Source organism: Coregonus lavaretus (genome assembly GCF_964263955.1).
Source record: "Coregonus lavaretus genome assembly, chromosome: 8".
Classification (NCBI taxonomy): Eukaryota; Metazoa; Chordata; class Actinopteri; order Salmoniformes; family Salmonidae; genus Coregonus; species Coregonus lavaretus.
The window spans coordinates 37,104,205-37,126,538 of NC_139995.1; the positions used below are offsets into that span (position 1 = coordinate 37,104,205).

General features: G+C 42.8%; 1 protein-coding gene across 5 annotated transcripts in view; it reads left to right on the forward strand.

Moving 5' to 3' along the window:
* Positions 1 to 2,109: 2,109 nt before the first annotated feature.
* LOC311133803 (engulfment and cell motility protein 2) overlaps positions 2,110 to 22,334 on the forward strand; it is a 29,764-nt gene continuing 9,539 nt past the window's right edge. The window contains exons 1-10 of one of the 5 annotated variants that reach the window (XM_084167378.1): positions 2,110 to 2,191; positions 3,636 to 3,709; positions 9,120 to 9,220; positions 10,334 to 10,374; positions 15,178 to 15,250; positions 15,417 to 15,467; positions 17,367 to 17,536; positions 17,942 to 18,041; positions 20,217 to 20,362; positions 20,673 to 20,751. In XM_084167378.1, coding sequence (XP_084023504.1) covers positions 9,143 to 9,220; positions 10,334 to 10,374; positions 15,178 to 15,250; positions 15,417 to 15,467; positions 17,367 to 17,536; positions 17,942 to 18,041; positions 20,217 to 20,362; positions 20,673 to 20,751 — 738 coding nt within the window. In that variant the 5' untranslated portion in view covers positions 2,110 to 2,191; positions 3,636 to 3,709; positions 9,120 to 9,142. Of the gene's footprint in view, positions 2,192 to 3,635; positions 3,710 to 9,119; positions 9,221 to 10,333; positions 10,375 to 15,177; positions 15,251 to 15,416; positions 15,468 to 17,366; positions 17,537 to 17,941; positions 18,042 to 20,216; positions 20,369 to 20,672; positions 20,752 to 22,334 lie in introns of those variants that run through there. The other 4 variants (XM_084167377.1, XR_014613631.1, XM_084167380.1 and 1 more) reach the window with 4 other exon arrangements.

The following is a 22,334-nucleotide window of genomic DNA, read 5'->3' on the forward strand; positions in this document are numbered from 1 at the left end:
GATGACTTATGCTTCATTGCATATATGTAATACTGCCAAACCTGTGGGACCACCACAGCAACCTTCTGTGACCTCCGTAAACTTCAGTTGACCCTTAGTGGGATGTAGTCTATGTTGTGTCTGTTGTCCTTTTAACACTAAAAATCAACCCTTTCTCAGTGAGATGAGATTTTCAGTCTTGGTCTTAAGTGTTGCATCCAAGTTTTTATGAGTTGATAAATGTGCATAATTGACGAGATCAACATAATGTTGAGTCAAACAACAGTCAAAGAACACATCTCAGGCCAGTTATGTAATAATCTTTACAGGAAAGTTTGATACAAAATTCAGATTTGTACAGTGAATTTCTGACAAACATTCACTTCTCGAGTGATGTTGAAAACTGCTGATTTGAAATAAAGCTATTCGCTGGACTTCTAAAATGAGCCACATGTTTTACATGGAAGTGCAGAATAAGGTGGTCCCAGAGATTCACTCTAACTTCAGCCATGTAGGCTTGGCTAGGCCTAATCCCGGCCTTGTTCGAGTCATGCATGTTTTTTGAGTGACTTTTCCATGGTCATTTAACAGATTAATTTAAATTGTTTGCAGTCTCCCATTGTAAGGAGGTGGAACCCTCAATTTCACCCTGTATGTATGTGAGAGACTGAGGCATTGCCTAGATAATTATTCTACTCCTGAGAAAGATGATGAGGCTACTATTTCTTAGTTACACCAGATTGTTGGCATTTCCTTCCCCTGGCTGTTTTTCTGGTGGAACCACAGTTTATGGGCTGATATGGCGTGGCATGCATTGTCTTGTGTGAATGAAAAGTGCTTCTGCTAAAAGGGCAACAAAGACCATCTGTTAAGATTTGCATGTTTTCTACACAAAATTAATGACCGGAGATGTAAACTAGGATAACTGTGATAACTGTGCAATGTTTGTGTAGTAGTGCATCTTCTGCAATAGTGCTGTATCTCCCCTGCCCTCTATTTTAATGTTACCAGCCTTAAAGAGCTGTCCTCAGTCTATCTATTGATAAACCGTTGTCAGTTTGGTTTTAAGAGTGTGTGTGTTTGGGTGTATGTGTGAGTGTGTTCTCCCTTATTAGCTGGACAGCATGTATGATAAAATATAAAAGTAAAACGAGGTGCTGCTGTTTAGTTTGCCTCCACATGTCTGATGCTTTATAATGATTTTTCTTGTACTGTATTATGTTTTATGACGACTTAACATTTTCAGTTAAGACTAATCAGTCTGGTGGAACCAGCCTGAAGATGAACGTAGTGATTATGCTAGTTCCACCAGGCAAAATCACATATTCTTAGTCCCAAAATGTTTTTTTTATTAGTCAATGAATTCCAGTGCTTTAATCTAAAGGATGTTAAATGTTAGAGATCCTGTTTATAGATCTACAAATCTCACTGTAGATCATTTGGTATGTGTGAAAAATAGGCCTAACAGAACTTTTCACAAAAGTACAATATGTGCTTTTTGTCTATTCATGTTTTGACTGTCACATTGGAGATTGTGGGTGGCAATCTTTTGTAGATATCATTGTTCAGTCAACAAATTACTATTTTTCGATATTGTACATGAAATGATTAATGCATCCTAATGTAACTATGGTTTGGAGATAAATAAATAGTTGATTTTTTATTTTATTTTTAAACATCATTGTATTTCTAAGTGCATTGGGCGTTGGTGAGTTGTTTTCTTCTTTGAGTTCCACTAACTTATCGTTCCAAAATGGTGATTGATTGAAGGGAATTTCCTCCAGTGCTCTTAACTCTAATGTAAACCATAAGATTACGGTAGGCTTGACCCTTATAGTACTGTACTCTATAAATATGTAACAGTTCCGGTTGTGGGTGTATTTCTCTGCACCACCTGTTGTCTGTATGCTAAATAAAAACGTATACATGTATGTTTTTGACTTTTTTTTCTAATGGTGGATAGATATAATATTTGTAGAAGATTTAATCACATTACGATTTGTATTAAATGTTTAAATGTATTGCATTGCGCTGCACATGCACTGATTTTAAAATCGAAGTGTTTTTAACTTGTGTGAAAGACGAGTGTCATGTGCAGCGCCATGGACACAGACCTTATGTCCCGCCTATGAGGCGTGGTGATGTATCATCTTACCACAGACGCTCCATTGGTAGAAGTATCAAACAGCGGCGATCAGGTCCAAGCCATGGGGTAAGTAAATACCGTTACACGAACGATTTACTATCAGTAAATACAAAATTAGGATAAATGATCAATTTGTCGTTCAATTGTAACTACTATTTCGCGCGCCTGCAAACCAAAAAGCCCATCGGCAATAGCCTGCTGAAAGATAGATGTTTGCGTAGGAAGAAATCGCTCGCCGACAGGAATATCGCGTGAATGCTTTTTTCAGTGTGGTGATTCCCTCTTGAGACGAATACGTTCTGTACATTTTATACATTTTCCATGTAATTCAATTGCTGGGGATTTCAGTTTGGAAATATGAATGCCCTTAATTTCAATGTATTAAATTGACTACTGACTACAATTTAATTCAGGCTAGCTTTGTTTCGCCCCAAATTAGTAACGAATTACATGGCTTGCGCGATGCGGTTCATTTGCAGCCCACTGCCTTCGTAGCTAGCTAATTACGAATGCTCACTACATGTGATGTTATAACATGGTTTATAAAATGGGTACTAATATCTATTTCACAATTGACCATGCTGGCCATGGTTTCTAAAAATACAGCGTTGACAGCAGGAATGCCTTATTAAAGCCAGCTCAATCCAATTAATCAGCAAGTTACAGCCAATGCTGTCACTATGCATCCTCGCTGCAGCTCAGTACGTCTTGAGTAATAATGTTGCTGCTACAGTTGTGGTGAAGAGCAATTGATAACATTGTTACAAATGTATCCAGCTGCCTTGACATCTGTGTGAGGGAGATTCTGTCCCCATCATTCTACAGAAGGTTCAGTATCTGTCCTCCCGCGAGCTGGAGACATTTTGTGTCACTCTGTAGCCTATCAGATTAGGTACCTACCTACCTGTCACAATATAATGTCAGGAGCCAGGATCATGCATGTGATTGTGTCCTGAAAACAAAGGATGAACTCATAAGATGTTACTGTACCATTGTCACTCAGGGGCATTGCAGTGGTAGGTAGGCAGGCAATGGGGTCTTTAGGATCAGTTATTTGGAGTCTCACTTACCTTTCCCAGATTAGATAGGTCAGTGGTTGCTAGAGTAGCTGAGCTCCAAAGCAGCATCACCAGCAGTACTGTCCCTTATTTTCAGCCAGGATGCCATTGGAAATTCTTATTTTGGCTTGCAGCTTTTCCAATATGAAATGCAAGACAGAATCTCTCCCTGTCTAAAAAATAAGAAATTCAAAACACTCAAACAATATCAGTTGAAAGCGTTCTCCAAGATTGGTTTCAATCTGATATGTAACTGAAGCAGTTTTAGATGAAATGTCTGCATGAAAGCAGGTTGTCAGTATTTGATTGGTTAATAACATCAAGAAAAGACTGAAGGGAACTTCTCAAAGAATACATTTTACAGGAGTGCTCGACATAAACCTCAGACAGAGGGTGAATATTTGACTGTACTACAGTTCCTCTGACAGTTATTTGCCTGTCTGACTTTGCAGGGGAACTGATGCCATGTTCTGAACTGTGAGACTGAGAGAGCGAGTGAGGTGCCCACTCAACGCTCCTCCAACAGGTGAGGTCCGGTCGCCATATCTCGTGAAGATAAGACCCAGGATCAGAGGAGGAAACAGAAACAATGTACCCATCTAATGGTTTTAAGGGATTAGCAACGCAGAGTTGAGAGATATGCCTTTTAGCATTAAAAAGAGCCCCGGCTGAGTCTGCTCTTCAAATGTGTGTGGGAAAGTTGTGCTAGGAAGGAACAGCAGTGGGTTTTTTGTTTTGAATTCATGTTGAACAAGATGGCTGCTGAGCCTGAGACTGCATAGTCTTTGTTATGGGGAGAGGGAGAAGCCTGCTAAATTAAGAATGGCTCTCTCTCAGGCTTACTTGTCATCTGTTTTCAATTCCCTCCGTAATTGCCCAGGCATAAAGGTCCTGACTTGTACTGACTGTCAGATTCCCCCCCCCTCTCTACCTAGACACACACACACTGTCTCTTACAACCTCTTAGCCCTGTCCTTCATGGACTCTGGTTTCTTAGTGGGTTTTCCCACCATTGTGATCGTAAGCACTTGGCCCTCTGTCAACTAATGGAATTCACAGTTGATATTCAGACGGTGTCCTCACTATGCTGGACTTGTGTTTCATGCCATTATTGTTCACCATTAGAATATTGATTTGGCTCCTAATTCTTTCCCTCATTTCAAGTTCAATTCTGATCTAGCGGTCTGACGTTTGCTGCATTTGATTGAAGAATTTGAAAGACCCTCATGTAATGATTTTTGTAGAGCTAGTCAGTGAACTGAGAAAATGAACACCGTTCTTGCCAGTTCATGGTATCAAAAGTCTGTTCACAAAGTGGAGCTGACAGCAGCAGTAGCACTTGTACAGGACTCCACTGGTGCTGCTGTTCAAACTGTCATCATGGAGGTTCCTCTGTGGAGGCTGTGGTCAGTGGCTTTGGGACTGGGAATGGACGACTGTGTCCCAAATGACACCTTATTCCCTATATAGTGCACTACTTTTGACCAGTGCCCTATAGGCCCTGGTTAAAAGTAGTGCACTACATAGGGAATAGGGTACGATTTCAGACGGAATGGACTTCTCTCATTTATACCCCCAGACAATGGCAGCATTGTGGCCCAGTTGATATATCATGGCAGGAATTCCTGTCTAGCAAGGTTAAAGGTAGACTCAGCGATATTACGTAGAGGCAGAAAGTAAACAGCATAGTGGGTCGATTTCCGCAATAACTAAAACCGTTAAAGTGTGAGGCTCAACTTCTCTGTTGTTTTGGTGCCCTGGCACATGCACAGATACTGTGTGTGACTGTGTGAGAGCGAAGTCTTGCATCTCACTCATCTCAATATCTGCGCTGCTGCTTGTGTCAACGTCATTTCGCTGAGTCTACCTTTTAATTTAGCCATTACATGTAGGGCCGGGAATATACCAGTATCACCATACTCATTAGTATCGTGTCAAGGAAACAAAACACAAAGTGGATTTAACTTCTTTAGGAAAACAGTCCTAATGTTGGGAACAAACATCATTATGTTGTCATCCAGAGTCACATTTATTTATTATGCAAGCTATAGCACACAATATTTTACATAGGCCTACAGCTGATTTTGAAAGGACCAAAGAGTTTGGTCTGCATCGTGTTTTCAATTTTGCCATATATATATATTTTTGCGATACTGGTGTCATCCCAGCCCTAATTACGTGTGCTATGTTTCTTCCGGCTTCTGTTTGTTGTTGATGTTTGGCCACAAATGCACTGACAGCGTGGAAAGAAAAATATATTTAAATTACTTTTTAAAGAATTAAACACTCAAACAATCCCCAACACTTTTGATGTGTTCTTATAAAACGTTTGTGTAATTTTATGCAGCAGTGGAGCATAGCCTACTAGCATATGCTTTTTGTGTATAACAGTGTAGTTAAAACTTTACAAGTCTGTTTTTGTGACTGGTCTTTCCTTTGTGGATGATGTGGTGGTCTGTAGTAGAGTCAGTCTCTGAATCTACACTGTTGATAAGCTATCCTGCGCTTGCCAGTCTTGGACTCAATTCTCAGTATTTTTCGGCAGCTTTTTCACAGCCTGTTTAGGAGTGGCTTTGTTGCACAATGCCCCATTCTTCATTCCAAGGCAAGTCTCATCACTGATTGTGGTTTGACTTGTTCTCATTTCTCAAAATTCTCCTATCCCCTTGAGTTGCATAACCAGGAGAGTCTCCTCATGTATGGATATTATTGCAAGATATGAGAGCAGAGGTAATACTTTATTCAAAGGCGATATTGAATGGACCCAGCTTGTTATTAGAGGTGTTACGAATGGAATTACATTTTCCTCAAGAAAGTAAACAAGTGTTGCACAGACCACTTCAGTTGATCATTAGGCAACTACTGCAGAATAATAATCACAGATTATGATTTATGAATTGAACTGTCTTTGCAGTACAATATATTTTCAGTATGATCAATCGATAATAAAACTGGTGCTTGAATTTATTAGTTCACTGGACCTGGAAATACTCTGATATTGTGTCTGCTTTGAAAATATCCCTCTTGAAAACTGTCTATAGAAAACAGCAAGAGAACCAAGGCAAACAAACAGGGACACTTTTAACCACGGCCATGTCAACCCACCAACTGCCTTCCCAGCCAGAGTGGGGCCCCCGGAGACAGAGGGAATTCTGGGAGAAGGGTTGTTCACTGATGTCTTTGGATGTCTTCCAGGCATTGTGCGTTTGGCAAAAGACAGTGTACAGACATTTCCCAAAACAAACCAGTTTTTGGAACCCAAAAAAGCCCCCTTAACAACCTCCTCTCCTCCCACCGCCGAAGACTCAACAAAAAGTGTTGGTTCAGAGAGTGCCGACATCTGTACCGTGCAGTGAAAAGCACTGCTTGATTATGCGTTGTGTGGTTCCCCAGTAAAATGCCCTCTGTTGGAACTGATTTCTACTCCTTTGATGCACACTCATCTGTCATCGCACTGCCTGACGACAGCCAAGCGCAGAGCAAATAATCCCTGTGGATTTAGAATAGGGAGGCTAGCAGGGGTAAACCTGAGCTCTGTGGTGCTGTTTTATCTGCAGTATATTGTGGGGCTGTTGTATCTGCAGTAGATCGGGGTGCTGTTGTATCTGCAGTAGATCGGGGTGCTGTTGTATCTGCAGTAGATCGGGGAGCTGTGGTGCTGTTGTATCTGCAGTAGATCAGGGAGCTGTTGTATCTGCAGTAGATCAGGGAGCTGTTGTATCTGCAGTAGATCAGGGAGCTGTTGTATCTGCAGTAGATCAGGGAGCTGTTGTATCTGCAGTAGATCAGGGAGCTGTTGTATCTGCAGTAGATCAGGGAGCTGTGGTGCTGTTGTATCTGCAGTAGATCAGGGAGCTGTGGTGCTGTTGTATCTGCAGTAGATCAGGGAGCTGTGGTGCTGTTGTATCTGCAGTAGATCAGGGAGCTGTGGTGCTGTTGTATCTGCAGTAGATCAGGGAGCTGTGGTGCTGTTGTATCTGCAGTAGATCAGGGAGCTGTGGTGCTGTTGTATCTGCAGTAGATCAGGGAGCTGTTGTATCTGCAGTAGATCAGGGAGCTGTGGTGCTGTTGTATCTGCAGTAGACCAGGGAGCTGTGGTGCTGTTGTATCTGCAGTGGATCAGGGAGCTGTGGTGCTGTTGTATCTGCAGTAGATCAGGGAGCTGTGGTGCTGTTGTATCTGCAGTAGATCAGGGAGCTGTTGTATCTGCAGTAGATCAGGGAGCTGTGGTGCTGTTGTATCTGCAGTAGACCAGGGAGCTGTGGTGCTGTTTTATCTGCAGTAGATCAGGGAGCTGTTGTATCTGCAGTAGATCAGGGAGCTGTTGTATCTGCAGTAGATCAGGGAGCTGCGGTGCTGTTGTATCTGCAGTAGATCGGGGTGCTGTTGTATCTGCAGTAGATCAGGGAACTGTGGTGCTGTTGTATCTGCAGTAGATTGGAGAGCTGTGGTGCTGTTGTATCTGCGATAGATCAGGGAGCTGTGGTGCTGTTTTATCTGCAGTAGATCAGGGAGCGGTGGTGCTGTTGTATCTGTAGTAGATCAGGGAGCTGTGGTGCTGTTTTATCTGCAATAGATCAGGGAGCTGTGGTGCTGTTTTATCTGCAATAGATCAGGGAGCTGTGGTGCTGTTTTATCTGCTGTAGATCAGGGAGCTGTGGTGCTGTTTTATCTGCTGTAGATCAGGGAGCTGTGGTAAACCAACCCAGCCCACCAGGTGCTAGGGCTCCTGACTGGAAGGACTGAGCCTACCAGCGATGTGGATATGTGAAACCTACTGTTTCTAACTACCCCAGATGCAGTGCTTGTGCGTGTGATCGTGCGTGTGTGTGCCTGCATACACATTTGCTGGACAGAAATGCGCAGAAAGAATCTCGAAAGGTTCTGTAGGCGTCTGAATACAATGTTGATGAATGAAAATGTTTCTATGTTTCTGTCGGCAACAACAGAGAATGTGACCATATAGTGGAGTAAACACAGACAGACAAAACAATGTGTATTTAAACAGCAAGACATGGGATGTTTTTCTTTGTCAAATGGTCATCTGGTTTTAGTGCTAGACTATTTCTGTCAGTGACACAGAGCTGAAGTTTAGTTCAGGCTGCATAGTATCAGCCTGTTTTCCACTTGGTGGTCTAGGGCTTTGATGTTGAAAACCCCTGGCCACTGATATTTAGAGGACGTCCACATAAAAGCCCTCGTCTCCCCATCGATGGCCCAGACCATCATCCGTCAGGCTGTTAAAATTCCTATTTTAAGTGGATTTAGCTAATGGGCATACAAAGTGTGTAGCTACAAGCACCTCGGGTATTAAATATGAGGATTTAATTGCACTGATAGACGCTGCCGCAAGCCACTACAGCCGTAAAAGCGGTCCTGGTCCCATCTTTCTACCCTAACACACTCTCATAAAAGCCTTGTATTGTCATGTGGGGAAGGCTATACCTAAGATGGGCTAGGGCAAACTGGACTGTAATGAGACCAAATTGAATGGATACTGTTGTTTGGCAATGAAGAGAAGGGTACTCGTCTGACCTTGTGCCAATAGTAAGGAACAGGCCGTTCTAGAACAATACTTTGCGACAGGTTTCATGGTGTTTTAAGCCACATGTGGGCCCACAGAATGAGTGATTTAACTATTGCTGTCAAACATTAATGCCAACATGTTTTTTAATTTTTTTATTTAGCAGACGCTCTTATCCAGAGCGACTTACAGGAGCAATTAGGGTTAAGTGCCTTGCTCAAGGGCACATCGACAGATTTTTCACCTAGTCGGCTCGGGGATTAGAACCAGCGACCTTTCGGTTACTGGCACAACGCTCTTAACCACTAAGCTACCATAACGTGGTCATGGTGGCAGAAGTGGGATCCATATATCTAATAATGTAACAGTAATAAGGTGCTGTTTCTTCTTCTCTGTGATGTCTGTCCTCCAGTGGTGTGTGAGAGGACAGCAGCCATGCCACCCCCCTCTGACATTGTCAAGGTGGCCATCGAGTGGCCCGGTGCCAACGCCCAGCTCATCGAGATTGACCAGGTCAGTGTCCAGTCTAAAAACATCACTCAAGGACAAGACAGACCAACACGAACATCGGTTGTGCGCTGTAGATTGCCTGCTGGGTATCGACGAACATTGGCGATTCAACATGTAGAATCGTAGAGAAATGAACAGAAAATGACAGCCTCTGTGGTCAGAGGCGATAGGACGGCCAGCCGCTGTGCAATGCTGATGTTTCTGTTGGTCTGTCTTGTCCTTAACAGCATCAATCCTCCACTCTGTCTACTCAACCCAATTTCATTTGTATATTTGTTTAACCCCATTTTCTCCCCAATTTTGATCTTGTCTCATCGCTGCAACTCCCCAACGGGCGGCGGAGGCGAAGGTCGAGTCATGCGTCCTCCAAAACATGACCTGCCGAACCGCACTTAACACCTGCCCGCTTAACCCGGAAGCCAGCCGCACCAATGTGTCAGAGGAAACACTGTTCAACTGACGATCGAGGTCAGCCTGCAGGCACCCGGCCCGCCACAAGGAGTTGCTAGAGCGCGATGAGCCAAGTAAAGCCCCCCTGGCCAAACCCTCCCCTAACCCGGACGACACTGGGCCGCCCTATGGGACTCCCGGTCACGGCCGGTTGTGATACAGCCCGGGATCGAACCAGGGACTGGAGTGACGTCTCTAGCACTGCGATGCAGAGCCTTAGACCGCTGCGCCACTCGGGAGGCCCTTCAACCAAACTTTTTATTGAAGTCTGTTTTCCCTGTGCCAGCTACTTTAAACTCAAGAGACTCCACATTAAATAATTGAAGGGAAAAGACAGCTACAGTATGTTTTTTCTTCTCAGACAAGCATAAACTACATCACTGAGATTTTGTTGGTCAGTCTAGCTCTAGCACATATCTTATTTCTCTGTATGTTGCTGCAACACAATACAGTGGATTTGATTTTGTCCAACACAATTTCAATGGCGCCTACCCACCAACAAATCCATCAACGTTTATTTTCCTCTGATGAAAGCCAAGCAAAGCAAGGAGTGAGAACCATTGTTAAAGTTATAAAAGGGTATTTTCTGACCAATCAGCAACTATCCTGTGATTGCAGTGGCTTTGCAGAGTTTGACAGTTTTTTTGTCTGTTGTGTGTTTTGCAGAAGAAGCCCCTGTCATCTATCATACGGGAGGTGTGTGATGGGTAAGCACCAGCTCCACACCCAGCTGTTTCTGCTCTCGCTGGAGCTAATGGCGGCACAATGTTTATGACTGATTTATATATGTGTGTGATATGAACACACACACCCTGCGTTCACTTACGTAAGACTAGTGCTAGCTAGACGGACTCAGTGGTAGCCAGATGTATAGCAGGTCCATAATAAGAACACACAGAGAAACATTAGTATGAGCCATTACACATGGACTGGATCACACATGTTCTTCATGCCAGAATTCGTATTATATAATTTTGCTTTATATCATTAAAGTGGAACTGACAGCATTTTAGCAAAATGAAATCTTATTAAAATCTGTTCATATCCCCAGGAAGAATATGACACCTTTTTTTCACACTTAGATAGCGAGCACTTAGATATGGTCATTTTCATGTCATCAATTCATAGAATGTTTGGGAATGACGTATAGTAAGGCATTTGTGAAAATTCTATAGCAATATAGAGTGGGAAAGCGGCCTTGTGTTTGGACAATTAATACACTGCAGTAATAAAACCGAATAAAAACATCTGTCCTGTCCAATACCGGTGTCTATGCAGACCGGTGCGACATAGCCAATCAGAGCCACAGTAGGCCTATATGCAAATAAGCCATTTGCCATACGGGCCTGCCATCATTCACTTTGAACTGGACTGTGTGTTTACAGGCAGTAGCAACAGCGTGACTTTAGATCATTAGAAAATATTCGCCAAAAGCCACAAAATACACCTGAATGGATTTCTGCAAATATGTAAATACCACGGGAGTCCTCTTACATTTGGGAACTTCACAAACCTATTGATCAAACAACCATGAAAAGGTAGGCTATCTCTCCCTCAGTTGCCTATGCTCATCAACAACAACAAGATCAACAACTAACGCTAGCCAGAGCGAGATGAGCTAAAATCTAACGAGGGAACCTTAGATAAACCCTCTCAAACGTTTTCAGCTAGTTGGCCGATAAACGATGGGGAATAATATCCTGCTCGTCCTTCTGCAGTTTGCTGCCAATGCATGCTTGTCCCAACCCATGTTTTGACAACTGAATGGGAACTGGCCTGCCCGCCCATTTGATCGATGCCAAATACATTTGATTGACAACTAAGAGATATAGTATGCTAACTGTGGATAACAGTCGTTATCCACAGCTAGCTAACAAAGCGATTCACATTTCTTGCTAGCTAACCAAATGACACCTGCAGCATTTCTAGCTGTAGCCAACGACAAACAGTGCCTTCAGAAAGTATTCATACCCCTTGACTTATTCCACATGTAGTTGTTACAGCCTGAATCCATCTGTACACAATAGCCCAGAATGACAAAGTGAAAACAGGGTTTTAGAAAATGTTTTCAAATTGTTTGAAAATGAAATACAGAAATGTCTCATTTACATAAGTATTCACACACCTGAGTAAATACATGTTAGAATCACCTTTGGCAGCGATTACAGCTGTGAGTCTTTCTGGATAAGTCTCTAAGAGTTTTGCATACCTGGATTGTACAATATTTGCAGATATTCTTACAAAAATTCTTCAAGCTCTGTAAAGTTGGTTGTTGATCATTGCTAGACAGCCATTTTCAAGTCCATAGATTTTAAAGCTAATTTAAGTCAAAACTGTAAATAGGCCACTCATGAACATGGAATGTTGTCTTGGTAATTCCAGTGTATATTTGGCCTTGTGTATTAGGTTATTGTCCTGCTTGAAGGTTAATTTGTCTCCCAGTGTCTGTTGGAAAGCAGACTGAACCAGGTTTTCCTCTAGGATTTTGCCTGTGCTTAGCTCTATTCCGTTTCTTATCATAAAAACTCCCTAGTCCTTGCCGATGACAAGCATACAACCTAACATGATGCAGCCACCACCCTGCTTGAAAATATGAAGAGTGGTACTCAGTGATGTGTTGTGTTGGATTTGCCCCAAACATAACGCTTTGTATTCAGGACATAAAGTGACAGGACATTTATTAGCCATTTCTTATTCTGTACAGGCTTCCTCATTTTCACTCTGTCATTTAGGTTAGTATTGTGGAGTAACTACAATGTTGTAGATCCATCCTCAGTTTTAGGCCAGTGACACAAAATCTCATTTTAATCCATTTTAAATTCAGGCTGTAACACAACAAACTGTGGAAAAAGTCAAAGGGTGTGACTACTTTCTGAAGACACTGTATATATATTATATATTATCCTGTGTAGAAATTGAACAGTTTGGAGTAACTGACTACCTATTGGCATACTGCTGAAGGTTCTGCACACAATAACAAATCCCATTTGAATGCCTTCTACATTCTTGCTCCATCATACCAATTGATTCTAGTGACGCTATACTGATTCACTATGCTACGTAATTGTACAAGTTCAGAATGATTTTGCATTAGGTGCAGATATTTATTCAATAAAATACCAGGCATTTCAGCGTAATCCCCAGTGACACATAAATGCTCTGGTACTCCACCCTTTCAGAGCTTACTCACATACAGTGGGGAAAAAAAGTATTTAGTCAGCCACCAATTGTGCAAGTTCTCCCACTTAAAAAGATTAGAGAGGCCTGTAATTTTCATCATAGGTACACGTCAACTTTGACAGACAAAATTAGATTTTTTTTCCAGAAAATCACATTGTAGGATTTTTAATGAATTTATTTACAAATTATGGTGGAAAATAAGTATTTGGTCACCTACAAACAAGCAAGATTTCTGGCTCTCACAGACCTGTAACTTCTTCTTTAAGAGGCTCCTCTGTCCTCCACTCGTTACCTGTATTAATGGCACCTGTTTGAACTTGTTATCAGTATAAAAGACACCTGTCCACAACCTCAAACAGTCACACTCCAAACTCCACTATGGCCAAGACCAAAGAGCTGTCAAAGGACACCAGAAACAAAATTGTAGACCTGCACCAGGCTGGGGAGACTGAATCTGCAATAGGTAAGCAGCTTGGTTTGAAGAAATCAACTGTGGGAGCAATTATTAGGAAATGGAAGACATACAAGACCACTGATAATCTCCCTCGATCTGGGGCTCCACGCAAGATCTCACCCCGTGGGGTCAAAATGATCAAAAGAACGGTGAGCAAAAATCCCAGAACCACACGGGGGGACCTAGTGAATGACCTGCAGAGAGCTGGGACCAAAATAACAAAGCCTACCATCAGTAACACACTACGCCGCCAGGGACTCAAATCCTGCAGTGCCAGATGTGTCCCCCTGCTTATGCCAGTACATGTCCAGGCCCATCTGAAGTTTGCTAGAGTGCATTTGGATGATCCAGAAGAGATTTTGAGTGAAAACCTCCTTCCATCAGCAAGGGCATTGAAGATGAAACGTGGCTGGGTCTTTCAGCATGACAATGATCCCAAACACACCGCCCGGGCAACGAAGGAGTGGCTTCGTAAGAAGCATTTCAAGGTCCTGGAGTGGCCTAGCCAGTCTCCAGATCTCAACCCCATAGAAAATCTTTGGAGGGAGTTGAAAGTCCGTGTTGCCCAGCGACAGCCCCAAAACATCACTGCTCTAGAGGAGATCTGCATGGAGTAATGGGCCAAAATACCAGCAACAGTGTGTGAAAACTTTAGACTTACAGAAAACGTTTGACCTGTGTCATTGCCAACAAAGTGTATATAACAAAGTATTGAGAAACTTTTGTTATTGACCAAATACTTATTTTCCACCATAATTTGCAAATAAATTCATTAAAAATCCTACAATGTGATTTTCTGGAAAAAAAAATATTTTGTCTGTCATAGTTGACGTGTACCTATGATGAAAAGTACAGGCCTCTCTCATCTTTTTAAGTGGGAGAACTTGCACAATTGGTGGCTGACTAAATACTTTTTTTCCCCACTGTACCACTGCCAATAAACAGACACAACCTCTAGCCAATACTCAGGCTTCACTCACTAAATCCAAAGTATGCCACACAAGGACTACGTCCCAAATGGCACCCTATTCCCTAAATATCTAGGGAATAGGGTGCCATTTGGGACGCATCCAAGGTGACCTTAATCTGCACTTAGGCCAGACACAGTCTAAGTAAGTGTGCTTAGGGGTTAAATTCGTTTGGCTAAGCTGATATCTGACTATTGGAGTTAGTTATATTCATCCATTCTCCCTCCCTCTCTCTGTCCCATCCACCTCTCTGTCTCTCATGTCCGTTTCTAAAAGGCGTTCTTACACTAAAAATAATAGGTGTAGTGGCTCACAGATAGGGGCCAGACGTGTTTTTATGCTTTCATAAACATTTTGATTTCTCTCTCTTTTTCACTTTTTGTCCCCGTTTGTCTGAATGTTCATATTTCTCTTTCTGACTCGTTCTCCCCGAGTGCCTCCTCTCATTGTCTTTCCATTTCCTTTGTCTCCTGATCCACCTTGTCTGTCCATCATGAATACTGAGACTTTTTCTAACTTCCTACTTCTCCTCTCTCTCCAATGCTTCCTCCCACTCCCTCGCTGTCTCCCTCTCTCACATCTGAATGCATTACATTTGTTTTCTAACACTTAACACCCACTGAATATCTCCTTGTGCAGTCTTCTCCATCTGATCTTCTGGCAAATAGAAATGCTGCAGGCTCCGATAATGACTTTTGTAAACCTTATGCACATGGTATTTTCTGTAGGTTGGAAAAACAAACGCACAGCATTATAGTAGTAGGTCTTATTGAGAAATGTGTGGGTTTAGCTTCTGTCTGCCTCATGTTTAGGGAGGTCAGTGCACTCGGTATTGAGTGGAATATTGGTGAATTCAGTCACCTACTTTTAAATAGATTTTGTGCATGTGCATGTGTGTGTGTCCACAGCTGGTCTCTGTCTGGCTCGGAGCAGTTTGCCCTGCGTTATGCTGACGGTCCTCAGCTCTACATTACTGAGCAGGTGAGCCTCAGCACCTTGGCATATATAAAGTGCTGTTTACAATTCTTCACTGTAATACACTACATGGTTCCTTAGTATGTTACTGTTACTATGGCATATTACCAATGACTCTAGAGAAGTGCTGTGGTAGTAGCAATGTTCACAATTTCATTTTATTTCTTTCCAGAGCCGTAGTGAAATCAAGAATGGAACCATCCTTCGATTAGCCATATCTCCTGTGAGACACTTTCTCTTCTTGTACATGCAGTTCTTTTCTCTTTTTTTTCATATAAATTACCAGTATTTCTTAGGTATACAGTGGGGGAAAAAAGTATTTAGTCAGCCACCAATTGTGCAAGTTCTCCCACTTAAAAAGATGAGAGAGGCCTGTAATTTTCATCATAGGTACACGTCAACTATGACAGACAAAATGAGAATTTTTTTTCCAGAAAATCACATTGTAGGATTTTTAATGAATTTATTTGCAAATTATGGTGGAAAATAAGTATTTGGTCACCTACAAACAAGCAAGATTTCTGGCTCTCACAGACCTGTAACTTCTTCTTTAAGAGGCTCCTCTGTCCTCCACTCGTTACCTGTATTAATGGCACCTGTTTGAACTTGTTATCAGTATAAAAGACACCTGTCCACAACCTCAAACAGTCACAATCCAAACTCCACTATGGCCAAGACCAAAGAGCTGTCAAAGGACACCAGAAACAAAATTGTAGACCTGCACCAGGCTGGGAAGACTGAATCTGCAATAGGTAAGCAGCTTGGTTTGAAGAAATCAACTGTGGGAGCAATTATTAGGAAATGGAAGACATACAAGACCACTGATAATCTCCCTCGATCTGGGGCTCCACGCAAGATCTCACCCCGTGGGGTCAAAATGATCACAAGAACGGTGAGCAAAAATCCCAGAACCACACAGGGGGACCTAGTGAATGACCTGCAGAGAGCTGGGACCAAAGTAACAAAGCCTACCATCAGTAACACACTACGCCGCCAGGGACTCAAATCCTGCAGTGCCAGACGTGTCCCCCTGCTTAAGCCAGTACATGTCCAGGCCCGTCTGAAGTTTGCTAGAGTGCATTTGGATGATCCAGAAGAGGATTGGGAGAATGTCATATGGTCAGATGAAACCAAAATATAACGTTTTGGTAAAAACTCAACTCGTCGTGTTTGGAGGACAAAGAATGCTGAGTTGCATCCAAAGAACACCATACCTACTGTGAAGCATGGGGGTTGAAACATCATGCTTTGGGGCTGTTTTTCTGCAAAGGGACCAGGACGACTGATCTGTGTAAAGGAAAGAATGAATGGGGCCATGTATCGTGAGATTTTGAGTGAAAACCTCCTTCCATCAGCAAGGGCATTGAAGATGAAATGTGGCTGGGTCTTTCAGCATGACAATGATCCCAAACACACCGCCCGGGCAACGAAGGAGTGGCTTCGTAAGAAGCATTTCAAGGTCCTGGAGTGGCCTAGCCAGTCTCCAGATCTCAACCCCATAGAAAATCTTTGGAGGGAGTTGAAAGTCTGTGTTGCCCAGCGACAGCCCCAAAACATCACTGCTCTAGAGGAGATCTGCATGGAGTAATGGGCCAAAATACCAGCAACAGTGTGTGAAAACCTTGTGATGACTTACAGAAAACGTTTGACCTGTGTCATTGCCAACAAAGGGTATATAACAAAGTATAGAGAAACTTTTGTTATTGATCAAATACTTATTTTCCACCATAATTTGCAAATAAATTCATTAAAAATCCTACAATGTGATTTTCTGGAATTTTTTTTCTCATTTTGTCTGTCATAGTTGACGTGTACCTATGATGAAAATGACAGGCCTCTCTCATCTTTTTAAGTGGGAGAACATGCACAATTGGTGGCTGACTAAATACTTTTTTCCCCCACTGAATTTTATTAACTCTATATAATGACGGCATTGCAGTGCACAATAATGGTAGCTGCATTAGACAAACCCTATTGCTAAGTTATAGACGTCTCAGCAACAGTTGCTGCCTGCATCAAGCTAATGTAGTCATTGAGGTAAAGCAGGTAAAAACAGTCAATAATGGCCACCATTGCCGTGCCTGATTGCCCCCCCCCCCCCCCCCCCCCCAAAAAAAAATAGGCCCGTGCAGCGCGGCAGCTCCTGGACAGGATCCAGTCCCACGGCATAGACGCCCGCCTGGAGGCCCTGAAGGAGCTGGCCAAGCTGTCAGCTGACCCCACCTTCGCCACCGAGTTCATCAACATGGAGGGCATTGGGACCCTGGCGCGCCTGGTGGAGAGTGGCACCCAGTGAGTCTCATACAAACAGACAAACCATGGGTCTATTGTAGGCTACACGCCACAGCCATAGACATTAATGTGCATTTGTCTAAAGCAGGGGTCTCAAACTGGCGTCCCACGGGCCAGAGTCGGCCCACAAGTCAATTTTTTATGTGCCCCCAGGGCAAAATTAGATTGAGACCCTTGGTCTAAAGGTACTTCTACTGGCTACTAGAAGCCTCTCCGGAGATGGTTACTGTGGGCTAACACTGATTGCCCCATACTGATAGCATGCTGTTTGTTTGTGGCTGTAGTTGTTGGTGGTGCATAGGGAGAGTTGTGTTATGGCTTTGTTTGTGAATATGGCCCTATTTGTTTACTCAGTGTATGTATAGAGTGTTGTCCTCTGACTCTAGTCTGCGCTCTCCTCCTCAGCTTTGGGGAGATGCTGGCCTTCACTCTCACAGCCTTCCTGGAGCTGATGGACCATGGCATCGTGTCCTGGGACCTCATCTCTCTGTCCTTCATCAAACAGGTTAGAACTCGCCTCTTTACTTCCACAAAACACACCACTCTTCATAAAACGTGGCATATAAGGAAGCCCATATGTCAGATTCCTACACTGTCTGCAATGGAAAAAATACGTAATGTATTTCTTGATTATTTTGATGAAACTTATATGTGAATTTTCGTCTGTATATTAGTTTGGGTAGTTTCAGTAGTTTGAGGCCTATCTCGAAGTCCTCCCCTTAGTTTTTTTTCTCTCTTTTCTTTAATTACTTGACCTTCAACCCCTCATTGGCTGCCAGAACTGAGTGGGTTGCTGTTACCTAGCAACACCCCATGTTATTTGGAGCTCTTTCAGCTGCATCTTCTGTGGATAGTTTTCTCCCTGATGAAGTCCTCTGACGTGCTGCACAACAACAAGCACTATACAAGGAAAACAAGTCATACAGTTGAAGTCGGAAGTTTACATACACCTTAGCCAAATATAATTAAACTCAGTTTTTCACAATTCCTGACATTTAATCCTAGTAAAAATTCCCTGTCTTAGGTCAGTTAGGATCACCACTTTATTTTAAGAATGTGAAAAGTCAGAATAATAGTAGAGAATTATTTATTTCAGCTTTTATTTATTTCATCACATTCCCAGTGGGTCAGAAGTTTACATACAGTCAATTATTATTTGGTAGCATTGCCTTTAAATTGTTTTTCTTGGGTCAAACGTTTCGGGTAGCCTTCCACAAGCTTCCCACAATAAGTTGGGTGAATTTTGGCCCATTCCTCCAGACAGAGCTGGTGTAACTGAGTCAGGTTTGTAGGCCTCCTTGCTCACACACGCTTTTTCAGCCATTTTGCCACAACTTTGCAAGTATGCTTGGGGTCATTGTCCATTTGGAAGACCCATTTGCGACCAAGCTTTAACTTCCTGACTGATGTCTTGAGATGTTGCTTCAATATATCCACATAATTTTCCTTCCTCATGATGCCATCTATTTTGTGAAGTGCACCAGTCCCTCCTGCAGCAAAGCACCCCCACAGCATGATGCTGACACCCCCGTTCTTCACGGTTGGGATGGTGTTCTTCGGCTTGCAAGCATCCCCCTTTTTCCTCCAAACATAACGATGGTCATTATGACCTATTTTTGTTTCATCAGATCAGAGGACATTTCTCCAAAAAGTACGATCTTTGTCCCCATGTGCAGTTGCAAACCGTAGTCTGGCTTTTTTATGGTGGTTTTGGAGCAGTGGCTTCTTCCTTGCTGAGCGGCCTTTCAGGTTATGTCGATATAGGACTAGTTTTACTGTGGATATAGATACTTTTGTACCTGTTTCCTCCAGCATCTTCACAAGGTCCTTTGCTGTTGTTCTGGGATTGATTTGCACTTTTCGCACCAAAGTACGTTCATCTCTAGGACACAGAACGCGTCTCCTTCCTGAGCGGTATGACGGCTGCTTGGTCCCATGGGGTTTATACTTGCGTACTATTGTTTGTACAGATGAACGCGGTACCTTCAGGCGTTTGGAAATTGCTCCCAAGGATGAACCAGACTTGTGGAGGTCTACCAATTTTTCTGAGGTCTTGGCTGATTTATTTTGATTTTCCCATGATGTCAAGCAAAGAGGCACTGAGTTTGAAGGTAGTCCTTCAAATACATCCACAGGTACACATCCAATTGACTCAAATTATGTCAGTTAGCCTATCCAGAAGCTTCTAAAGCCATGACATAATTTAATAGTTTAAAGGCACAGTCAACTTGGTGTATGTAAACATCTGACCCACTGGAATTGTGATACAGTGAATTATAAGTGAAATAATCTGTCTGTAAACAATTGTTTTATAAATTACTTGTGTCATGCACAAAGTAATGTCCTAACCGACTTGCCAAAACTATAGTTTGTTAACAAGAAGTTTGTGGAGTGGTTGAAAAACGAGTTTTAATAACTCCAACCTAAGTGTATGTAAACATCCGACTTCAACTGTATGTGTCTTTCTATGGGCTATAGCTATGGATCGTTTGGATCGTTTTTGGATCATATGGATCCAACTGCCAACTGTATGTCATTTGACAGACATACATTTCAAGTCCTAATCTCAAACCTTAGTAAATCAGCTTTCAAATCTACCTCATAAACCTAGGTGTAATCAACAAGACCCTAGATTTAGGTGTCCATTTTAAAATAGTATTTCCCTCCCTTGTCTGGTCAGATTGCGGGCTACGTGAACCAGCCAATGGTGGACGTGTCCATCCTGCAGCGCTCACTGGCCATCCTGGAAAGCATGGTCCTCAACAGCCACAGCCTCTACCACCGGGTGGCGCAGGAGATCACCATTGGACAGCTCATCGGACACCTGCAAGTGTGAGCACACACACACGCACTGGGGCCTCCCACATACAGTTGTGTGGGGGATGTAGTCGGAGTTAGTGTGTAGAAATGTAGTGGCGTGACTAACGTCAGTGCAATAGAGCGTAGATGACAAGCCTTGCCTTGCTCTGCCTCCTTGTAATTATGACTGAGCTTAGAAGTGTAGAACCCCAGACTAATACTATGAGTACTGTACTAATACACTTAACCAGTGGCAACTTAACATTTTGTGCCCATGTGACAATTCCTAGAACCAGATGCTTCTAACTGGTGTTGCTGTGTCTGATGTAACTTTTAGATCCAATCAGGAGATCCAGACATATGCCATCGCACTCATCAACGCCCTCTTCCTCAAGGCACCGGAGGACAGACGGCAGGTCAGTACAGGACCTGCTCACCAGCACACCGGAAGGGTCCTCTTGCAAAATATTGACACTTAACTATGATCACTCATACATGAATGCCACCTATAAAGGATAGACAGTGTCTTAACCCAGTTTTCATGTATTGTAGTCACTAGCACATAACCCCCACTGAACGGGTCCTCTGCAACATATTTACACTCAACCATCGTCACTCGTACATGCATAGCACATATAAGGGTTAGAAAGTCTTAACACAGGTCTCATATATGGTACAGTCATTAGCACACACATCAGGGTAATGTAATGCAAGCTCACTGTTAATACACACTTCATGGTCACTCATACACATATCATGTTCTGTAATACATAACCCATGTCATATAGGCCAACCCCACTGTCACTGAGTTTTATGATCTATGGTCATTCTGTGCTCTGCTCTCTATGCTATGCTTAGTCAGTCCAGCTATTTTAACCTTAGTCAGTCCACCTATTTTCACCTTAGTCAGTCCACCTATTTTCACCTTAGTCAGTCCACCTATTTTCACCTTAGTCAGTCCACCTATTTTCACCTTAGTCAGTCCACCTATTTTCTTATTTTCCTTATTGAAGTAGGTCTTTACCTTGAAATGTGCACACACAATATGAAAGGTGGTGTTCTGCCACCTCTGGTCTCTTGGCCCTCCCACCTCTATGGGAGGGCAGCTCCTGCTCAGCGCAGTCCAAGCTCTTCTCTGTCCTGGCATCCCAATGGTGGAACCAGCTTCCCCCTGAAGCTAGGACAGCAGAGTCCCTGCCATCTTCCGAAAACATCTGAAACTCTACCTCTTCAAAGAGTATCTTAAATAATCCCACAGCACCCCCCCCTCGCACCCCCTTCCAAAATAATCCCTTTCGTGAACCAACACTCGCACTTTACCCCCCCCCACCCTTACTAGCTCAGACTTTGCTCATAGCTACTTTAATGAGGAAAAATGTACTTACTGTGATATGTGGTTGTCCCACCTAGCTATCTTAAGATGAATGCTCTAACTGTAAGTCGCTCTGGATAAGAGCGTCTGCTTAATGACTAAAATGCAAAATGTTATGCATCATAAAGTAAACTGTCAAGCAACCACTCTAATATACCAGCACAGAGTTTCTCTGAGAAACAGAGTAGAACTGCCTTGGCAGACAGACAGACAGTATGTGTCAGACAGATGTGGATACAGGAGTTTGTGTGCTATGACATCATGTAGGAAGTCACCCACACAATACTTTCTTCTCTTACATCCTGTCTGGTAGATGCATGGGGAAAAGAGAGAACATTTTGATTTCCAAATTTGACATTATGCAATTAAAAGAGGTGGCCGCACACTGTAAAATAAATAATTGTCAGACTCAGAACACTGAACAAAAATATAAACACAACATGTAAAATGTTGGTCCCTGTTAACGAGCATTTATCCTTTGCCAAGATAATCTATCCACCTGACAGGTGTGGCATATCAATAAGATGATTAAACAGCATGATCATTACACAGATGCACCTTGTGCTGGGGACAATAAAAGGCTACTCTAAAATGTGCAGTTTTGTCACACAACACAATGCTACAGAT